At 45.0% G+C, this 17,098-nt stretch overlaps 1 protein-coding gene across 2 annotated transcripts; it reads right to left on the reverse strand.

Annotated features, from left to right (window-relative positions):
- Positions 1-3,327: 3,327 nt before the first annotated feature.
- F3 (coagulation factor III, tissue factor) lies at positions 3,328-15,075 on the reverse strand. 2 transcript variants are annotated; one of them, XM_053592712.1, is made up of 6 exons: positions 14,822-15,071; positions 13,619-13,730; positions 9,960-10,159; positions 7,090-7,268; positions 6,101-6,260; positions 3,328-4,339 (listed from the first exon to the last, which is right to left on the reverse strand). In XM_053592712.1, exons 1-6 carry the CDS (start codon positions 14,919-14,921, stop codon positions 4,203-4,205), a joined length of 888 nt encoding a protein of 295 aa, XP_053448687.1. In that variant the 5' UTR covers positions 14,922-15,071; the 3' UTR covers positions 3,328-4,202. The 2 variants fall into 2 exon arrangements, with proteins under 2 accessions (XP_053448687.1, XP_053448688.1); XM_053592713.1 differs by lacking the exon at positions 6,101-6,260 and having other exon boundaries at positions 4,214-4,339; positions 14,822-15,075.
- Between the last annotated feature and the right edge of the window lie 2,023 nt (positions 15,076-17,098).

The raw sequence follows: 17,098 nt of genomic DNA on the forward strand, positions 1-17,098 counted from the left end.
AAAACCACCACACACACTCACAAGTAACTGGGTACCAAATGATGGGCACACACAGACATGAAGAGATGTAAAGACCACTGGAAACCAAGATGGGGGAGGGATAAAAACTCTCGGGAGGAGGGAGTGAGGGATAGAAACTACCTGTTGGGTACAAAGATCTCTTTACTGGTGGCAGGCATGCCGAAAGCTCCAGCTTAAGCATGATACAAGATATCTATGTAACAAAAACATTTGTACTCCCTTAATATTTTGAAATTGATTTTTTTTAATTTTTCAAAAAGGAATTATGTATTCTGATAGGAACTATCAAATAGGGAGGACCTTGTAGCAATGGAAAGGGATAATTTCAGGGTCAAAGTAAGTCGTTGGGAAGGCGTGAAAATGGAATGTTGTTTTACATTCTAAGTTTGCATTACAGGCATCTTCTTTTCTGTTTATACTCATGGTTAGTGCTTATACCACGTCAGTCAGGGTATGTGTGACTGCAGATACAGAAACCCTGACTCAGCTTGCTTGAACAGTTAGTTGGATTATGTCCAGTGAAAAGCCCCTGGGTACGGGCTGTGGCCAAGTCTTGGTCTAGCAGCTTGATGACTTCACGAAAGACTTAGCTTCTGTCCATCACTCTGCACTACTCAATAAAATGGCGGCTCTATTTAAAGCAGGCTCCCTTTGTGGTCTCAAGATGACTGCCAGCCGCTCTGGGGACTATACAGGGTGGCCATAAAGTTCTTGTGCATTTAAAATAGTGTGCAATTAAAAATTGCGTGCAAACTTAATGGCCACGCTATATGTCTCTTCATTATGTTCATCAAGAAAGACAGCATTCCACCATCCCCACAAAAGACTGAGATTCACTCTTACACTTGGCTAGGCCAGTGCCTGCCCTTAAATCAGTCTCTGCAGTCAAGAGCAAGGAATGTGCCAGATGGGACGCCAGAATGCCCTGGACTCCAACTGAAAAGCAAGGGCTGCAGGAAAGGAGAATTGGCACCCTCTATACGCATCCGATGGAAGTCACACTAAGTTACAACAGCAATAAACCCTCTCGGGTAAGTGTTGGAGGGAAATGGCGCATGTTAAACACACATGTCCTGGAATGGGCAAAAAGAGCATTTGGGAATGAGTTTACTTACTATTTGATGGGTAAGAAATTATTTCCTTGTTTTTTTAAGAGGCAGGTTAATATAGGCCATCAGCTGTAACTAAGCTATAATGTCTTTAGATAGCGTGAGTTTTTGTTTCTCATATGTAAGCCAAGTTGAGTTGACAATTTAAGATGATAAAAACATACCTTCAAACCATGAAAATTAGGTTTACTAAGTTTTATGGGGTACAAGTAATGCAGTCTAATTTGGCCCACTGGAGGGCAGTAGTTTCTGGACACCAGCCTACAATTTACAGCATGCTTTCAGGGTGACAGCGCTGGCTTCAGCAGTGGCTGCGAAGCCTCTGTGATAACGAAGGACATCATTAACATTTGCAGCATTGAAGCTTTCCGATCAATTGTTGGGGTTCAACCTTGTTCAGGTCTTAGTGAACCCCTCCCCCATGAACAGCCAGGGAATTCATGAGTACACAGACCTGCTTTTAGTCTGCCAGTATTTTCTTTAGTGGGATAATTCAAATTCCTTAGATTATGAGGCCATGGAATTATATAATGCTATAATTACTCCTGGCAAGAAATATCTGGACAGGCACCCTCTCCTGTAGCCTGTTCTGCCCCCTCTTGTAGTTCACTGAGCTACATGTGAGCCCCATGTGAGCAGGGATTCAAGATAAGAGTAAAGCACACTTCCTTGAGGACACACCCCCACGCCAACCTCTCTTGTTGAGACTCTGCTGCAGTCTGCTCTGATACAACAAAACACTACACCAGAGCAAGATCCAGCCTCCCCAGTACCGACAGAGTGACAGACACCAACCAAATAAACCACTGGTCTGCTTCCTGCAATTTGTCCAAAATGGCAGCCTTGTTGAGAGAGACATCAAGGTTTGTCTCACTCATCCGACCTTGGGATGTGGTGTTACAGCAGACATGTCCTGTTTGGAGTCTTACTGACAATGCTTAGAGTTCTTTGTGCAAAGGAACGGAATGGATTAGCAGCTGGAGGGTGAACTGAGTCTTCGCTCATTTGACCACTAGCTTAGCGGCTCTGTGGGACCACTGCTGGGGAGGTGGTGCCATCTGCATGTTTTCCCCAGGTGGCAACAGATCAGCGTTCCATGGTAGGAACCTGTTGAGTGCCAAAAACCTCATTTCCTTTTTTTTTTTTTTTTTATTAGAGACAGGGTCTCGTCTGTTGCCCAGGCTGGAGTACAGTAGTGAGATCTTACCTCACTTCTAACCTCAACCTTTGGCTGGGCTCAAGCAATTCACCTGCCTCAGCCTCCCATAGTGCTGGGACTACAGGTGTGAGGCACCATGCCTAGCCCAAGAATCTCATTTTCCTCTCCGGTTAGAAGTTTCTTTTCATGCTATTGACAGGGAAGACTGTTCTGTTGCATTTGAATGGGGGTGATAAAGTCAACTCAGTTATGACTGGCCGAGTCCAGCATGCACTGTCACCCTAAAGGTGCTATTAAGCTGCAAGCTAGATGCAGATGCAGTCTTGTCTGTGAAGAACTCACAGTCTACTTTGCTTTTAATTAACTCTAGAGACCTCATTCAACCTACATCTCTCCCTATCTTATATTGTCTTTTTATCTAATTTTCTTTCAATACAATAACCCAAATAGTTTTTTCTTTTTTCACCTCCAATCATCTCTCCCTATCTTATATTGTCTTTTTATCTGATTTTCTTTCAATACAATAACCCAAATAGTTTTTTCTTTTTTCACCTCCAATCATCATCCACAACTCAAACTGGTGCCCATGGGAAGAAATCTCTCCAGGTTGGTAACTGTATTATTTTTTCCCTTCTTGTAAGAAGATCACATCCCTCCCACTGCCATGTGACTTAAGAGTGTCTCCCCATAGGCAGAGTGTTGTCAGGCTTGCTCACTTGGCTGGGGCAGTGGCCTGGGAACAGAAGTGACAAAGGGCCAGTGTGGAGCACAGGTTTCCAGGTAGCTTAACGCTTTCTACCAGTTTCTGGCATTTTCCTCTGCCCTGAACCAAATATGGATTTCTCTGTGGATTTGGGTCCAAGAATGATAAGATATTGAGAAGACTTGTAGCCAACCTGTAGTCACCAAAATGTAATATAAACGAAAAGTAAAGAGATATTGTTATGGACCACTGAGATTCTTCGGATCATTTGTTACTGCAGCAGATCTGACTAATACAAATACCAAATCATAGTAAAATCAAATACCAATAATAAAAGCAAGATATAATAAATATAACAGCAACAATTCCCAGTCACCTTTATTCATATAAAAGTATATTAAATAAATATTTCAATATATACAAATAGAACAATATTATCTATATAAATAGAAAATCCCCATAAAAATCCCCTTTAAAAAACTATATAAATATATATAATGCTGACCATAGAAGCTTTAAGTACCTTAAAATCATAAACTCTGTGTAGTTTGTTAGCGTAGTAGTCCTATAAAAATATAGTTAGATCTCAAATGTTTAATCATCACTGCTTAAAGTCAAAGTGCTAAATTCTAAAATATATTAGAAAGGTACCCAAAATAGAAGTCTCCTGTATTTAATACATTAAGTTTGCCAATGGTTTTAAACCCTCAAATGTACCCCTAAAAAAAAACAAACAAAAAACCCTAAACACCATATTATAGACATACGTTACAAAGTCCTGGCAAAGTCCACTCAATTTCCATTTTACTTTCCCACACAGTTTGAAGTCAGCCTCTTGAAAGCTCTTCAGAAAGTCCACCCAGGACTTTTGAAGGCATTTGTTCATTTGTTTTTGCTTGGGTGACCTGGTTTCTCCTTGAGTGCAGACTATATCTAAAGCATGATAATGTGCAAAGGTGCCATAGTGTTATAAAGGAAAACAATGTGGAATTGGTCGTACCGTTCATTACATTTCAAAGTGACTAATGCTGATGTCAAAACAAGAATGTTAATTGTAAAGAGATTGATGAACAGCTTTTTTTGAACCTAGTAGTCTTCCTGCGCCAAACTACTCAATCACTCATCTGTGTTTCCACATGTTCTCTTTAGAGTTCTCGGTCACAGTGCAATTCAGCACTTGCAGGAGTTGGCAGCTCCAACCGTGCTTCCTTTACGCAACGTTCAGTGGAGAGGTCTCCTTCCCACTCCTCCCTGCTCTTGCCTTTCTGCACTTGTGTAGAGACAGAAACAGGATGATGGTAAGGATGATGACCACGAACACCACTGCTCCAATGATGAAGAACATTTCTGAAAAATAAAAGGCACCAAGTCAGCTTGGCAAGCTCAAATCCCATTCCCCAGGGGGCAGCGTTGAGGGCATAACCCCAAATTTCACCATCCTGCTTTTGCACAATTTGAAATTGCTTTCTTCCACTCTTCCCACCACATTTAGATTAGGAAAGATTTGTCAAGCCCTTGACGTTTTAGGGCAATTGACAATGGCTAAAAGCATTTAATAGGCATTTAATAAACTGAATAATGTTCACAGAAAAAATTCACATAGTTGAAAGTAAGAACAGGAATGTTCTATAAAACCAGTGTATGGTGCCCCATGATCACATTAATGTACACAGCTATGATTTAATAATAAAAATAAATAAAATATTATATAAAAAAAGTAAGAACAGGTATTGGAAGGAAATAGGTGGCTGAAAAAGTGATGCTGAGTTTGGTAGCAATGATGACAGTAGAGAGGAACCGTATGTGGTTGCAAAGAGGGCCACCAGACGCCAGGTGAAGAAGACACGATGACGGGTTGGTACAGCGAGAAGGCTTCATGGTGGAGGTGGCCTTTGAAATGTCTCTCTAAGGGCACATTTCAGCAGACAGAGAAGGGTCAGAAGCAGATGTGGCCGTGCACAAGGGCAGAATTAGAGCTGGGCTCTGGGACGACACACCTGGGGGCTGTGGGTAGCATGGGCCAGAGGAATGTAGGACAGAAAAAGAACCCGCTCCTGTCAAGGGCAATAAAGAGGAGGGGATGGTTTAGTTAAAAGTATTTTAAAAGGCCAGGTGCAGTGGCTTATAACTGTAATCCTAGTACTCTTGAGAGGTCGAGGCAGGACCATTGCTTGAGATCAGGAGTTCTTGAGACCAGCCTGAGCAAGAGCAAAACCCTGTCTCTACCCAAAATAGAAAAACCAACCAAAAAAAAAAAAAAAACCACTCATGGTGGTCCATGCCTGTAGTCCCAGCTTGGGAGGCTGGCGCAGAAGAATTGCTTGAGCCCAGGAGTTTGAGGTTGCTGTGAGCTATGATGATGATGCCACTGCACTCTACCCTAGGTGACAGAGCAAGACTCTTGTCTCCCCCCCAAAACAAAAAAGGTGTTTTAAAAGTTTTAAAATCTCACCTCAGCAAGAAGCTAAATCTCATCTTAGCAAGGAGCTAGGTCATCATTACTTTCCTCAGACTCTTTTGTTCCCCAGAAGTACTCAAAGCACTTTCTCTATAAAGCCTGCAGGGAGACTCACAGGCTTTCAGCCTCATGCTCCCATCCAAACGCCCACAGGACTTGGGCTTAGCAATCATTCCTTACCCTGATGTGTACACAAGGGTGTACACACACATCAGCCATAGGCACACGCATGCATGTTGGTATATTTGATATACCCGATCCTTTCCCTGGATGGGTTATGGCCCAGTCACAAACATCTATCAAGGGCTGTTGCAGCTGGTCCAGAACCACCCTCTCCCACCAACATGGATCCAAATTTAAGAATGAAAAATGCCCAGAGAAATCTGTGACTTGATGCTAAATCCTAAACTGTTTAGGATTGTGTATCCAGCACTCAACAGAGAGTTTGGCACATGGTCATATGGGGAACAATAATTAGAAATATTTCTAGATGCTTAAAATCTTAAAAGTACCAAAAGCAAAACCAAAAAAACCCAAGGCAGTTTATCCTTGAATAGCTAACAAAACAAATCTGTCCCGGCCCTGCGGGTGAAGCTGGTCCTCTGAAGGCACCCAGGCCTCCCAGACAAGCGACAGGCCGAGCCACTCACCTCTGGATTCCCCTTTCCCTTGGCTGGTGCACTCAATGGGGCTCTCTGGACTCTTCTGGTTAGCTCTTCGGGATGGAATCACAGCCTGAACATTGAAACAGTAGTTCTCTCCTTTATCCACATCAACCAAGAACTCATTAGTGTTTGTCTTGGCTGTTTTCTGTGAAAAGATAAAGAGTTCATAATTCATCTGGGCTCAGAGTGAATTCTTTCCCCTTTAGTAAGTCACTGTGGCAGTAAAAACTTAGTCTGTAAGCAAAGCCTACAGAGACACCCGTGACATGTGAGGATTAGAAGTGACTTGGCTGATCAGTTCTGATCACTGCTAAAAATGCCTTTTCCAAGACTGTAAATATTCCAGTTAGCAGTGATGAACAAGGAAGTATTAATCACTGAATAGAAAACAAATTTTGTGGGGCAGTGGGTATGGCTCAGTGGGTAGGGCGCAGGCCCCATATACTGAGAAACCGAGGGTGGCGGGTTCGAACCCAACCCTGGCCAAACTGCAACAACAACAAAAAAATAGCTGGATGGTGGTGGGCACCTATAGTCCCAGCTACTCTGGAGGCTGAGGCAAGAGAATTGCCTAAGCTGGAGGTTGTGAGCTGTGACACCACAGCACTCTACCAAGGGCGACAAAGTGAGACTGTCTCTAAAAAAAAAGAAAATAAATTTTGTGTCTGAGATCCTCTACAGAGGAGAATGTGAGACCTGATGGGAGATGATATGGCCCAGCCCCTTGACTGAGGACCCTGGGCCTCTGAGAGGGTCCTACCCAAAGTCACAAAGCAGCTCGGGGTCACAGGTGGAACCAGAACCTGCCGTCTGCCCCTCTGCCCCCAAGCAGGCTACCCCTCCCACTCCACCACACCACCACACCACCCTCTCCACAAGCCTCGTTCTAGTTTGAACTGGGGAAGAAGTGGGCTGCGAAACCAAGCAACCATCATCATTTAAAACAAGTCATGAGAACATGAAAGAATTCTCACCTTTCCTGTACTTGACGCTTTCCAATAGTAAAGTGTGTAATTTAAGTCCTTGCCAAAAACATCCCGGAGGCTCAGGAATGTGCCGTTCCTTCTGACTAAGGTCCGCGCGTCTTGTACTGTCACGTTCAGTTTTGTCCCTACTTGTTCGTAACTCTGAATTGCTGGTTGTCCAATGTTGGCTGAAACAAAGGAAATAACCTTGGTGGAACCAAAGAAATGTTCACGAAGTAAAACCCTACTTAATTATCACAGTTAACAACTTATCTCTCCTAAAACACCTGCATTGAGTCAAATCCCTGACAGTAGGAGGCTCCAGAGCTAAATCTCAGACCCTAAGGTTCTATGGCATCTCGTCCCATGTCCAGTGGAAACACAGTAGGAGCCACAGACCTAATTTTAAAGTTCCTTGTAGTTACATTAGAAAAACCAAAAAGGAACAGATGGAATTAATTTTAATGGTGTACTTTATTTAACCAAGAACAGTTGAGCCTTGAACGCCAGGGATTTAAGCTGCACAGGTCCACTTAGACACAGATACCTTTCAATAACATTTACACCAAGTGTGCCTGCCTCTCCTGCCACCGGTGACAGCAAAACTAACCCCTCCGTTCCCCTCCTCTTCCTCGGCCCACTCAGCACGAAAATGATGAGGACCTTTATGGCGATCCACTTCCTCTTAACGAATAGTAAATATATCGAATAGAAAACAAATTTTGTGTCTGAGATCCTCTACCGAGGGAGGATCTGTTTTCTCTTGCTTATGATTTTCTTTTTATTTATTTAGACAAAGGTATTTTTTAAATATGGAGAATGTGCTTACACGTAATTTTGTTCAGTTGCTTGAGGGAACATGTGGTTGGTTCAGAGTCAGAGATTAGCGACTATCCTAAAACACTGTAACAGGTAGAACAGCTAAGAATGACATTTTTTTTTTTATTGTTAGGTAATCGTTGAGGGTACAATGAACCAGGTTACACTGCTTGCAATTGTAAGGTAAAGTCCCTCTTATAATTGTATACTTAAGATTTTCTTTTCTCTAGCCTCCTTTGTTGGAAGGATATGTTATATAACATATATATACACACATATATACATATTAACATATGAAGTATCTGTTAATTGACTATTATCAGTAAGTTTCAACAGTAGGCTATGAGTAGTCAAATTTGGGGGGAGTCAAAAGTTGTACTTCAAGAGGTTGTCACCCCTAATCCCAGCTGTACATATCTGGAATATTATCATTTTAACATGTAATCTGTATCTTTCAAGACCTAGTATGTATTTCGGCATTAGCACCGTGTTGACTGCTCAGTAGCCACCTGTGGGTTGTGGCTACTGTAGTGAGCGGAGCAGGAGTGCACATTCTAGGTATTTAGAGCTGTGGGCAAGTCCAGGAAATGTCCTTGGGACCACAAGGAACTGGTTTTAACCGCTGGGTCTCTGTAATATTAGGCTCATTATTTCGTGTGCTTTAGTTGAATGACAGTAAAACAAACACCAGTTCTGTAAGTTACAGGGCAAAACGTGTGTGTGTACAAACAACATAAATACACAAAATATTTTCTACCTTGCACCAACAATGGATGTGAGTGGCTTATAAAAAACTCAAGAAAGAAAATCACAAGGATGTCATCAACTGGGAGAAGAACGAACGTCAGTGACCCTGCAAAGTCACTAGAGGTGACGGTCAATGCTTCCATTCTCCAGGCCTGTGCCTGGAGTCACACAGGTAGGTGCACCAGAGGGGAATGCCTGTGTGAAGGCAGCGGCTCGCCTGGAGAGGCCCCCATGTCAGCCCTCAAAGCGGGTACTGGAGGAGAATGGCCCCTCCTCACCCCCCAACCTCAAGAAATTGCTCTCCCCACCGGGCTGTCGGAGGGGTTAACATAGAAACTCCAGTAGCACAACACTCATTCTAACCAGCCCGCCTTACACCACGAGCTCAGTTCACTCTTCCCACTGTTGCTACATGTTTTTATGTAAAATACTTAGCTCAGAACTGCAGTTGTGACAAATGAATTTAAATCTCCTAACAGACGCGAATTCCCTGCATTCCCTCATCAGATCCCAGGGTGACCTTACGGGGGCAAAGGCGCAGGAGGAACATATTCCACGTTTCCAAGAGCAACATGAGGGAGGCAGGCTGAGAGCTGGGCAGGTGCTGATCCATCATGAGACTCAAATCTCAGTCAAGTGACTGGAAAAGATCAGGGAGCCTAATTATGAGCTCAGAGGAAAACCGGGTTTTCCCCAGGGCTGTGTGACTGTGAAAAATCCTAAAGTGTAGCTGAGCGCCGTAGCTTAATGGTTAGATCTCTGCCCTTGCCAACCAGGCACTGAGTTTGACCCTTGCCTGGGCCTGATTTAAAAAAAAAAAAAAAAAAAAAAAATCTTAAAATAGGATTTTTGGTCTGATGATAGGACAAAAATTTAGCATCTATTGTATACTAGGGCTGTCCAGAAAGTATCCAGCCGTGCATGTCTCTACTTTTCACATTGCATGGCTGGATGCTTTCTGGACAGCCCTTGTACATACGGGGAAAGGCTAAAATCCCAGCCTGGATGGAATTCCTATCCCTACAACCAGCATCCCATGTACACATTCAGCTGGTTACTGGTGGCATCTGTGACAGACTGTGGGGAAAGTTACCTGATGACACGGTTATCAACTCTATAGTTCAGATGCTATGACCTCCTCGCACATTTAGACTGTGTGACGAGGGCTGTGATACTCACCAGTGTCTGAGAAAAAAGATGTGTTCATGGATAAACACTTTTTAGCTAATGGCCTCTACGGGTCACAAAGTCACAAGAATCTTCATAAGTTTATCATTACAGGAAGAAAAGGTATCACAGAGCAAGCTACTTACTCTCCAGGTAAGGTGTAAACTCCGGGGCGTTTTGAAACGGAGGTTCCCCAGTAGAGCCCACGGCATCCACATCCCCTTCCGGATAGGAAAGGACCCGCGCCAAGTACGTCTGCTTCACGTTCTGAGCAATCTCATCCGTCAGGTCACATTCTGTATCTGTTGTGTGGAAGCATTTGTTTTTCCAATCTCCTAATTTAGTGCTAAAGAGAGGGAAAAAAGGAGAAAAAGAAATGGAACATTATGATTTGCCCCCAACAGGACAGATGGGTTTCTGGCTGTGGTCTGTGCTGACAGCCGGTCCTGCCGAGAGCACTCGAGATGAATTTTGAGGCCTCACAGCACCTGCAGGTGGGGGCTCTGTCATGACCCCTGTTTAACAAATAAGGCAACTGGGACAAAGTGAAATTGGGAAACTAGCTCAAAATCACACGTCTGGACTTGGAGCCAGACAGCAGTTTGACTAAGGGGTCTGTGCTGTGAACCACGTTGTTAAATATCTTTCTTATGTCACGGTTACATGGAGGAAAGAACGACTTTCTATCCAGATCCAACTGTTCATTATGGTCTACTTATTATATCATAGTACATTCTGTTTATTACATCACATTCTATATTCTAGCTAGAATAGGTAGTAACAAAGTCTGAATAACAGATTATATATCCATGTAATGGTCTATCGTGACCATTATTAGTGTGGTTATATCAATCATATTGACTCTACTCTATGCCAGGTCCTGCCCTGGACCTTGACACATGTCACCTCATTGATGTAATCATGAGAAGTGATGTAATCATGAGAAGTACCTAAGAAGGTACTGTATCTTTTTTTTTTTTTTACACAATCAGAAATACTAATTAACTTGAACAAGGAAATGTGGTAATGTACTTCTATTAAAAACAAAATTCCTAAAAAAAAAAAAAAAAAAAAAAACAAAAACAAAAACAAAATTCCTCTAAGGAACCAAAACAATTTGTAGGTCAACAGTCACTGCAACTGGACCATGAACTTCTACTGCCTGAAAAGCGATGGTTATGCTGCTCTTCCCTGCTCCATCGTTGACCACCACAGCACACTCCCACCTGCTTTAGGAATCTCTGGATCTCCTCACTGCGTGTTCGTGTCTCCCTTCCCTGTCCCCAGCCACAAGTACCCCCGTAACACACTTAATTCAGTCTGCTTGGTATCAGGGGCCACACTCTGTGCTCCCCACCAAGCGGCAGGGTACAAGTTGCATTAGTTTGCATTTACAGGTTGAATTAACACATCATCAGGGGTTAACAAGTCACCAGAGGAATTCAATTCTCTAAATCCATACGTAACAGCCAATAATATGTATTATTTATAATTTGGAACGAAATAACAAGGCTGATTTAAGTAAGCACATTCTTCATTCTAAAATACACAAATTAAGATGGATATTGAAATATATTGGCTTCTTATACTTTAGTTTTTAATTCTAATGAAAGTAGAGAGGCTGTTTTGGCCCCAAATGACCAAAATACATCACATCATTTCTATGTCAAAAAGCAAAGGAGAACAGGATGATTCTTTTCCATCACTGTGACAAATAGCTGTTCAGACACCAGGAGGACTCCATGGGCCTCTGCAGCTGCAGACCACCTGAGAGTTACAGGATTTGATTCCTCCCACCTCACAAGTGGGGCAATGTACTCCGTGATGAAATTTAGCACAGGGGTCTATAATGAAGGGGCAATTCTTTAGTAAAATCTTCAGAAGGCCAGAAGCATTATCACTTTTAAAGCCTTTGAGGTTCTTCCAGGCATTGCAAAGCCCCCTGATTTGGAAATAAAGTCCCCTCAAGTTACTAAAAAATTCCAATAGAATACAGATTGTCATTAATTTGTTTAGTTGTAGGTTGTATACTAGAAGCTTTGTAGATTCAGCTTTAGAATTTAGCTTTAGAATTCAGAACATTCCCAGGGAATCAGTATTACAGATGATGTTTCTTAACCACTACCAAAACATTTTTGCAAAGGGAAAAAAATGCAGCCAGAGCTTCAGGTGGGGGCTTCAGCACGGCAATGATGTCCCTATGGTTACAGCCAGAGTTCAGCAGTGAGGGCAGTGGCTGGAGAGGAGGGCAGGGGTGTCAGAAGCTCCCTCTAGGGAAGGAAAACCAGCAGGGAAGGAGGCCCACGGAGGAGATCCAGTCGGCAAGGCTTGCCTTCCTCTCCTGGCTTGGGGCCTCCCATTAGACCAAGAGAGAGCCACCTGAGGAGGTGATAGTGTGGGGTACAATGGGGATCTTAGTTCCAAATCTAGCATGGGCACTCAGTATCAGCGTAGTCATGAATAAATCCCTTACTTCCTAGGGCAAGTTTCCTAGTCTTAAAAAGACTGCTTTAGTTCTTTTAATCTCATTTACCCCGGGGACAGGCAACAGAAGAGTGCAAGTCTGATGGACCTGCTCCCAAGACTGCAGCAGAGCAGCAGGAATGTGGGCAGACCGCCCTGTCGGCATCTGCAGCACCCTAAGCTGTAGCCCAGTGAGTCTGATGTTTGCAGATTAGGGCTCATGTTCTTATTAAATAATGGCAGCCTTATACTGTCCAAGAATTCAGTGTTAATAGTGGCTTATGTTTAAAAATCATTTAAATCATAACTATAGTCCCACGTGTCCCTCAAACATAAGATGGAATATATTTAGGACGTAAGCATTACTCCCAGATTTAATTTTCATTATCTAGGAGGACAGTGTTTACTAAGGTAAACTTCAGGTCTGTTTCAGAGAAATTACTTACTAATTCTCGGTCAATGGCATCTGAATTGACAAGTATGACCATAATCGTAGTAATTATCTCAGGTTATGAAATTTGTCTCTCTCTATATATATATCATACATATACTGATGCATGCACTTGAATTTTCCTCCTTGTTGGTTTGGCAAGAGTCATCATGTTTGAAAACAAGAACATCCAACTACAAGACTCATCTAATACCTAGAACGTTTCAGAAACCAAAAGTTTGCCAAGCATATGGTGAAAGCCATCAAGGAAGACATAACCTTTAGATTGTATGTGCTGATTCTGGCTCCTAACGAGAACTGTGGATCAGAGGTGGACCCCAGTGAGCACAGCAGTTCCAGACAGCACGGGGTGCAGACTGCCAGGTATATCTGCGCAGCTCAGTGACTCACGAATTTGGCCTCCTCCACGGAGATCATGTGTGCTACCAAATTTTGATTCAGAGTCCAAAGATTAATGAATCAAACACTGCTTAAGGGCAATGTATACATCGGAATTCCTCCCCACCTTTTCCCTAACTTGTTAGACACGGCTCATAGTCTAGACGGGAAAGGAAGATGACATTTATACCTAGATGAGATTAAACTATCACTGATCCAGTAACAGGTTTCAGGGCCTACTTAAGAAGGTTCACCTCTCCACCACTTACACTAAGCTTATGAATTTTCCCATCCTTTCCAAAACCAATTAAAACATTCTATCAGCTTAAGATCCAGAAATGTTGTAGGCTTGATAAAGCACAACACTGGCCTAGTATATTACCACAAAAGCCCTCTTTTTTGTCTTCTGTTAAATAGTCTCATGGAAAAAATCAGTTTTTAAGACATTTGTTTTCAGCATAGGAGAGCGGAAACATCAAAAACCTTAATTTTCTTTGTCTGTACCTAGCTTACCTTATCTGAACAGTGTAGACATGATTGATGGGTTTGGGTTCCCACTCCAAAATTGTCTTGAAATTAGTTGATTTCCAAGTTAAATTATATGCTACCACTGTCTCTGTAGTGCCTTTAAACAACAGAGAAACATCTATTATTATGTGCACTTCTCAGCATATGATTTTGAGTTGGTAGTATAAAACCTTCCCACCCTCCCTTCACCATAAACTTCAGATTTGTTTTTAACCACAAAAGCTTCATTACTCAATTATCGAGAGAAAAATTTTTTGATTTTTTTCTAGAACCAAATTTCCTCATGGCAAGATCCACCTTATCATAATCCATAGAACCAGGCAAGGATACTTTGAAATCCACCTTTGAAAGTATTTATGGGGAAAGTCCTGTCTTAACTTGACCAAGAAACATGGCCCAGAGCCAGCAAGGTGTTCAGGCCCCCTCGGGAGTCCAAGACTCCGGTTCAACCCACGAGGAAGGCCAGGTAGAAGGGTTTTCAATAAATTATGGAAGTTAGGATTTCATACAAATGAGCCAAATCCGACTTTTCCCATTTTTATCTGAAATGCCGCTACACTGAAACTTTTATAGACACCCAGCTGGATGTGGGGCCAGTCTCGCCATCTGAGCCACCATCAGCGCGCTTTGTCATCCAGGCGTGCTTTTGTCAGCAGGTAGCAGGCACCAGTCTCTGCGCGGCCCCAAACACTGAGCGCCAGGCACAAGCACAGCGCGTACCCGCGCCTACCCAAGCCAGGGTTCCCTGCGCCCAAGGCTAAAACAAAGACCACCAGGCCCGAGGCCGCTCTTTACCAAGGGAGGTCACACATAACGAGAGATGATAGCGAAACTCCGCACGCTGACCCGGGCAGACGCGGGCCCATGTCCCATCACCTTCAAGGTCGCAACTCACTGGGAAATTCCTTCCTCCAAGTTAAAGCCGGAGCCAAAAATCCGCTTATGCAACAACAATGGACGCCCCGAGCAAACATCTCCAGCAGAAGGGGCAGCCGGGTCTGGAGCACAGCTACTCTGTGCAACTCCGGCCGGCGCGCCTCGAGACCCGAGTTCATTCAACGCGTCCCGCAGACGCTGGAGACACCGTGCGAGCGCCCCGGGTACTCAGCGCGAGTCCACCACCAGCCAGGACTGTCCCCTCCCGCCTGCGGGCAGCGCGCCCCGGACTCTAGGGGCGGCGCTACTCACCTGCAGCGCCGACCACCTGTAAGAGGACCCAGCCGAGCAGCAGCGTCCGAGCACCGGCGGCCTGGGGGCGCCGGACCGGGGTCCAGGCTGGGATCTCCATGTCCGAGAGCGGGCGGCGAGGTCGGGTGGCTTCCCCTGGACCCCGGAGACTAGGGAAATAGGACGGCAGGGACCCTGGGTCGGCCAGAGAGCGGGATGGGGCGCGAGGAGCGCGTTGTCTGCGGGAACCCGTGCCCGGCGCGCTATAAAGGCCCACGGCCGCCTGCGCCCCGCTCGGCCCCGGGCTCCCGCCCCCGCGGCCGCTCCGCCCGACTCCCCGCCCCCGGCCCGGGTCACTCGCCGTTGCGGTGGGCGGCCCCGGCGATTCCACACCCCTGCCCCGCCTCCTCGGGTAGGAAACTCCGGGACCCTGCAAGGGGTGACTCACCCGTGATTCAAGCACGCCGCGGGGCGCCGAGCTGGCCGCGGGCGGCAGGCAGGCCAGGTGCTGCGGAGCCCAGGTGTTCCCGACCCCCGAAATTGGCGACCCCGACGTTCGGCCTAGGTGGGCGGCAGATCTATGCAGAAGACAGAGGCGCGCGGGAATGAGTCCCCGAGTGGGAGGAAAGGGATTCTTCCCCTCCACTTGCTGATGAAGCGCTGTCCGGCAGGTGGGAGCGGCAGCATTTACATTTAGCAGAAAGTTGTCTCCAGGGACCCCTCGGGCCGCGAAGGGCATTTCCGAGCCCTTTGCCCACCGGGGGCTGAGGCTCAGGTCGTGATCTGCAGCCAGTAACGTGTGGGGTGTAGGGGTGGGGACCCTCTCCAGCCACGGCCCCCTTCTAGCCCGTGGGGCAGGACACCCGCCTGTCTACCTACCAGGCCCCTAGCGCTCTCGCCTTGCACAAAGGCAGTGCAAGCGCTGGTCGGCCACGGGTCTGAAGGTCAGTTGGCCCAGGCACCGCCCGGGGGCGACCGAGGGTAGTGACAGGAGCAGCAGCTGGCACTTTGCCGCTGGGAGAATTCCAGCGTGACATCTGCAGCCCTGTGGTTTCAGAAAGGCTGGTTCTCACATTGAAGAAGACATCTGTGGGATTGAGTGAGTTCCACCCAAAATGTAGAGAAACCAAAAATGAAATTAAAAAATGTAATCAGACTTCCTTGCCACTGGTTTTAAGCTTTTTTTTTTTTTTTTCTGACTTCTCCTTCTGGGCTTTGCTGGAAAGTTGTCAGGCTTTGAGATGTTAGCTCTTATCCTGTTGAGCGCCGTTGTACGGGACCTCATCAAAGTATTTCCCTCACTGTTTATTCTTACTCTCTCGTTGGCTGTCAGACACACCTGGAGAAGCAGAGCACAACTGTTCCTAAGGGGAGAGAAGAGTTTGTTTTCTCTCTCCCACTTTTCTACTAGGAAAGTCAACCTTTAGGCAGTTTAGCCTATAGACACCTTCCCATGTAGCCTGCTGAGCATTACGATGGTTTTAAAGAAGTAAAACTTGGCAAAATTATTTTCTCCCTTTGGCTGAAATGAAATAGCACATCCTGGTTTAGCCTGTGTAGTCCTTCCTTCCTAGAAGCTGAAAGTTGCCCATGCTGGTTTCTTCTTTGAGCTCTGTGCCATCTCTAAAACCCAAAAAGTTTCTATTTGCAGAACTAAGTCATACCACCCTTTTTTGCCGTCTCCCTCCTAACAGATCTTCAGCCCCACCTGGAATGGAATTCTTTGCTCTGTGAGTTGAAATTAGCTTAAGAGAAATAGTTACAACGTCAACCAAATTATTAGAAGACCCAAGAAATTGCTGGTGCCTGTACAGAGCAGGTAGTGCCACTTGGAGTCACCGAATGGCCCGAAATCACGCGGGGATTTAAACAATGTCAAGATCAGCCATTTGATAAGAAAAATATGTTCACCATTAGATTGTGATGCAAAACTTGCCTTAAGTGTTGAAAATCAGATGAGTATTTATTTTGCACATCCACTAAAAACCGTCAAGCAGAGAAGAGAGGAAATTGTTGGGTGTTTACATAGGTTTTTGAGTAAATATGGATGACTTTTTTTTTTTTTTGTAGAGACAGAGTCTCACTTTATTGCCCTTGGTAGAGTGTCGTGGCATCACAGCTCACAGCAACCTCCAGCTCCTGGGCTTAGGTGATTCTCTTGCCTCAGCCTCCCCAGTAGCTGGGACTACAGGTGCCTGCCACAATGCCCAGCTATTTTTTGTTACAGTTTGGCCAGGGCTGGGTTTGAACCCACCACCCTCGGCATATGGGGTCAGCGCCTTACTCACTGAGCCACAG

Source organism: Nycticebus coucang, chromosome 5 (assembly GCF_027406575.1).
Source record: "Nycticebus coucang isolate mNycCou1 chromosome 5, mNycCou1.pri, whole genome shotgun sequence".
NCBI lineage: Eukaryota > Metazoa > Chordata > Mammalia > Primates > Lorisidae > Nycticebus > Nycticebus coucang.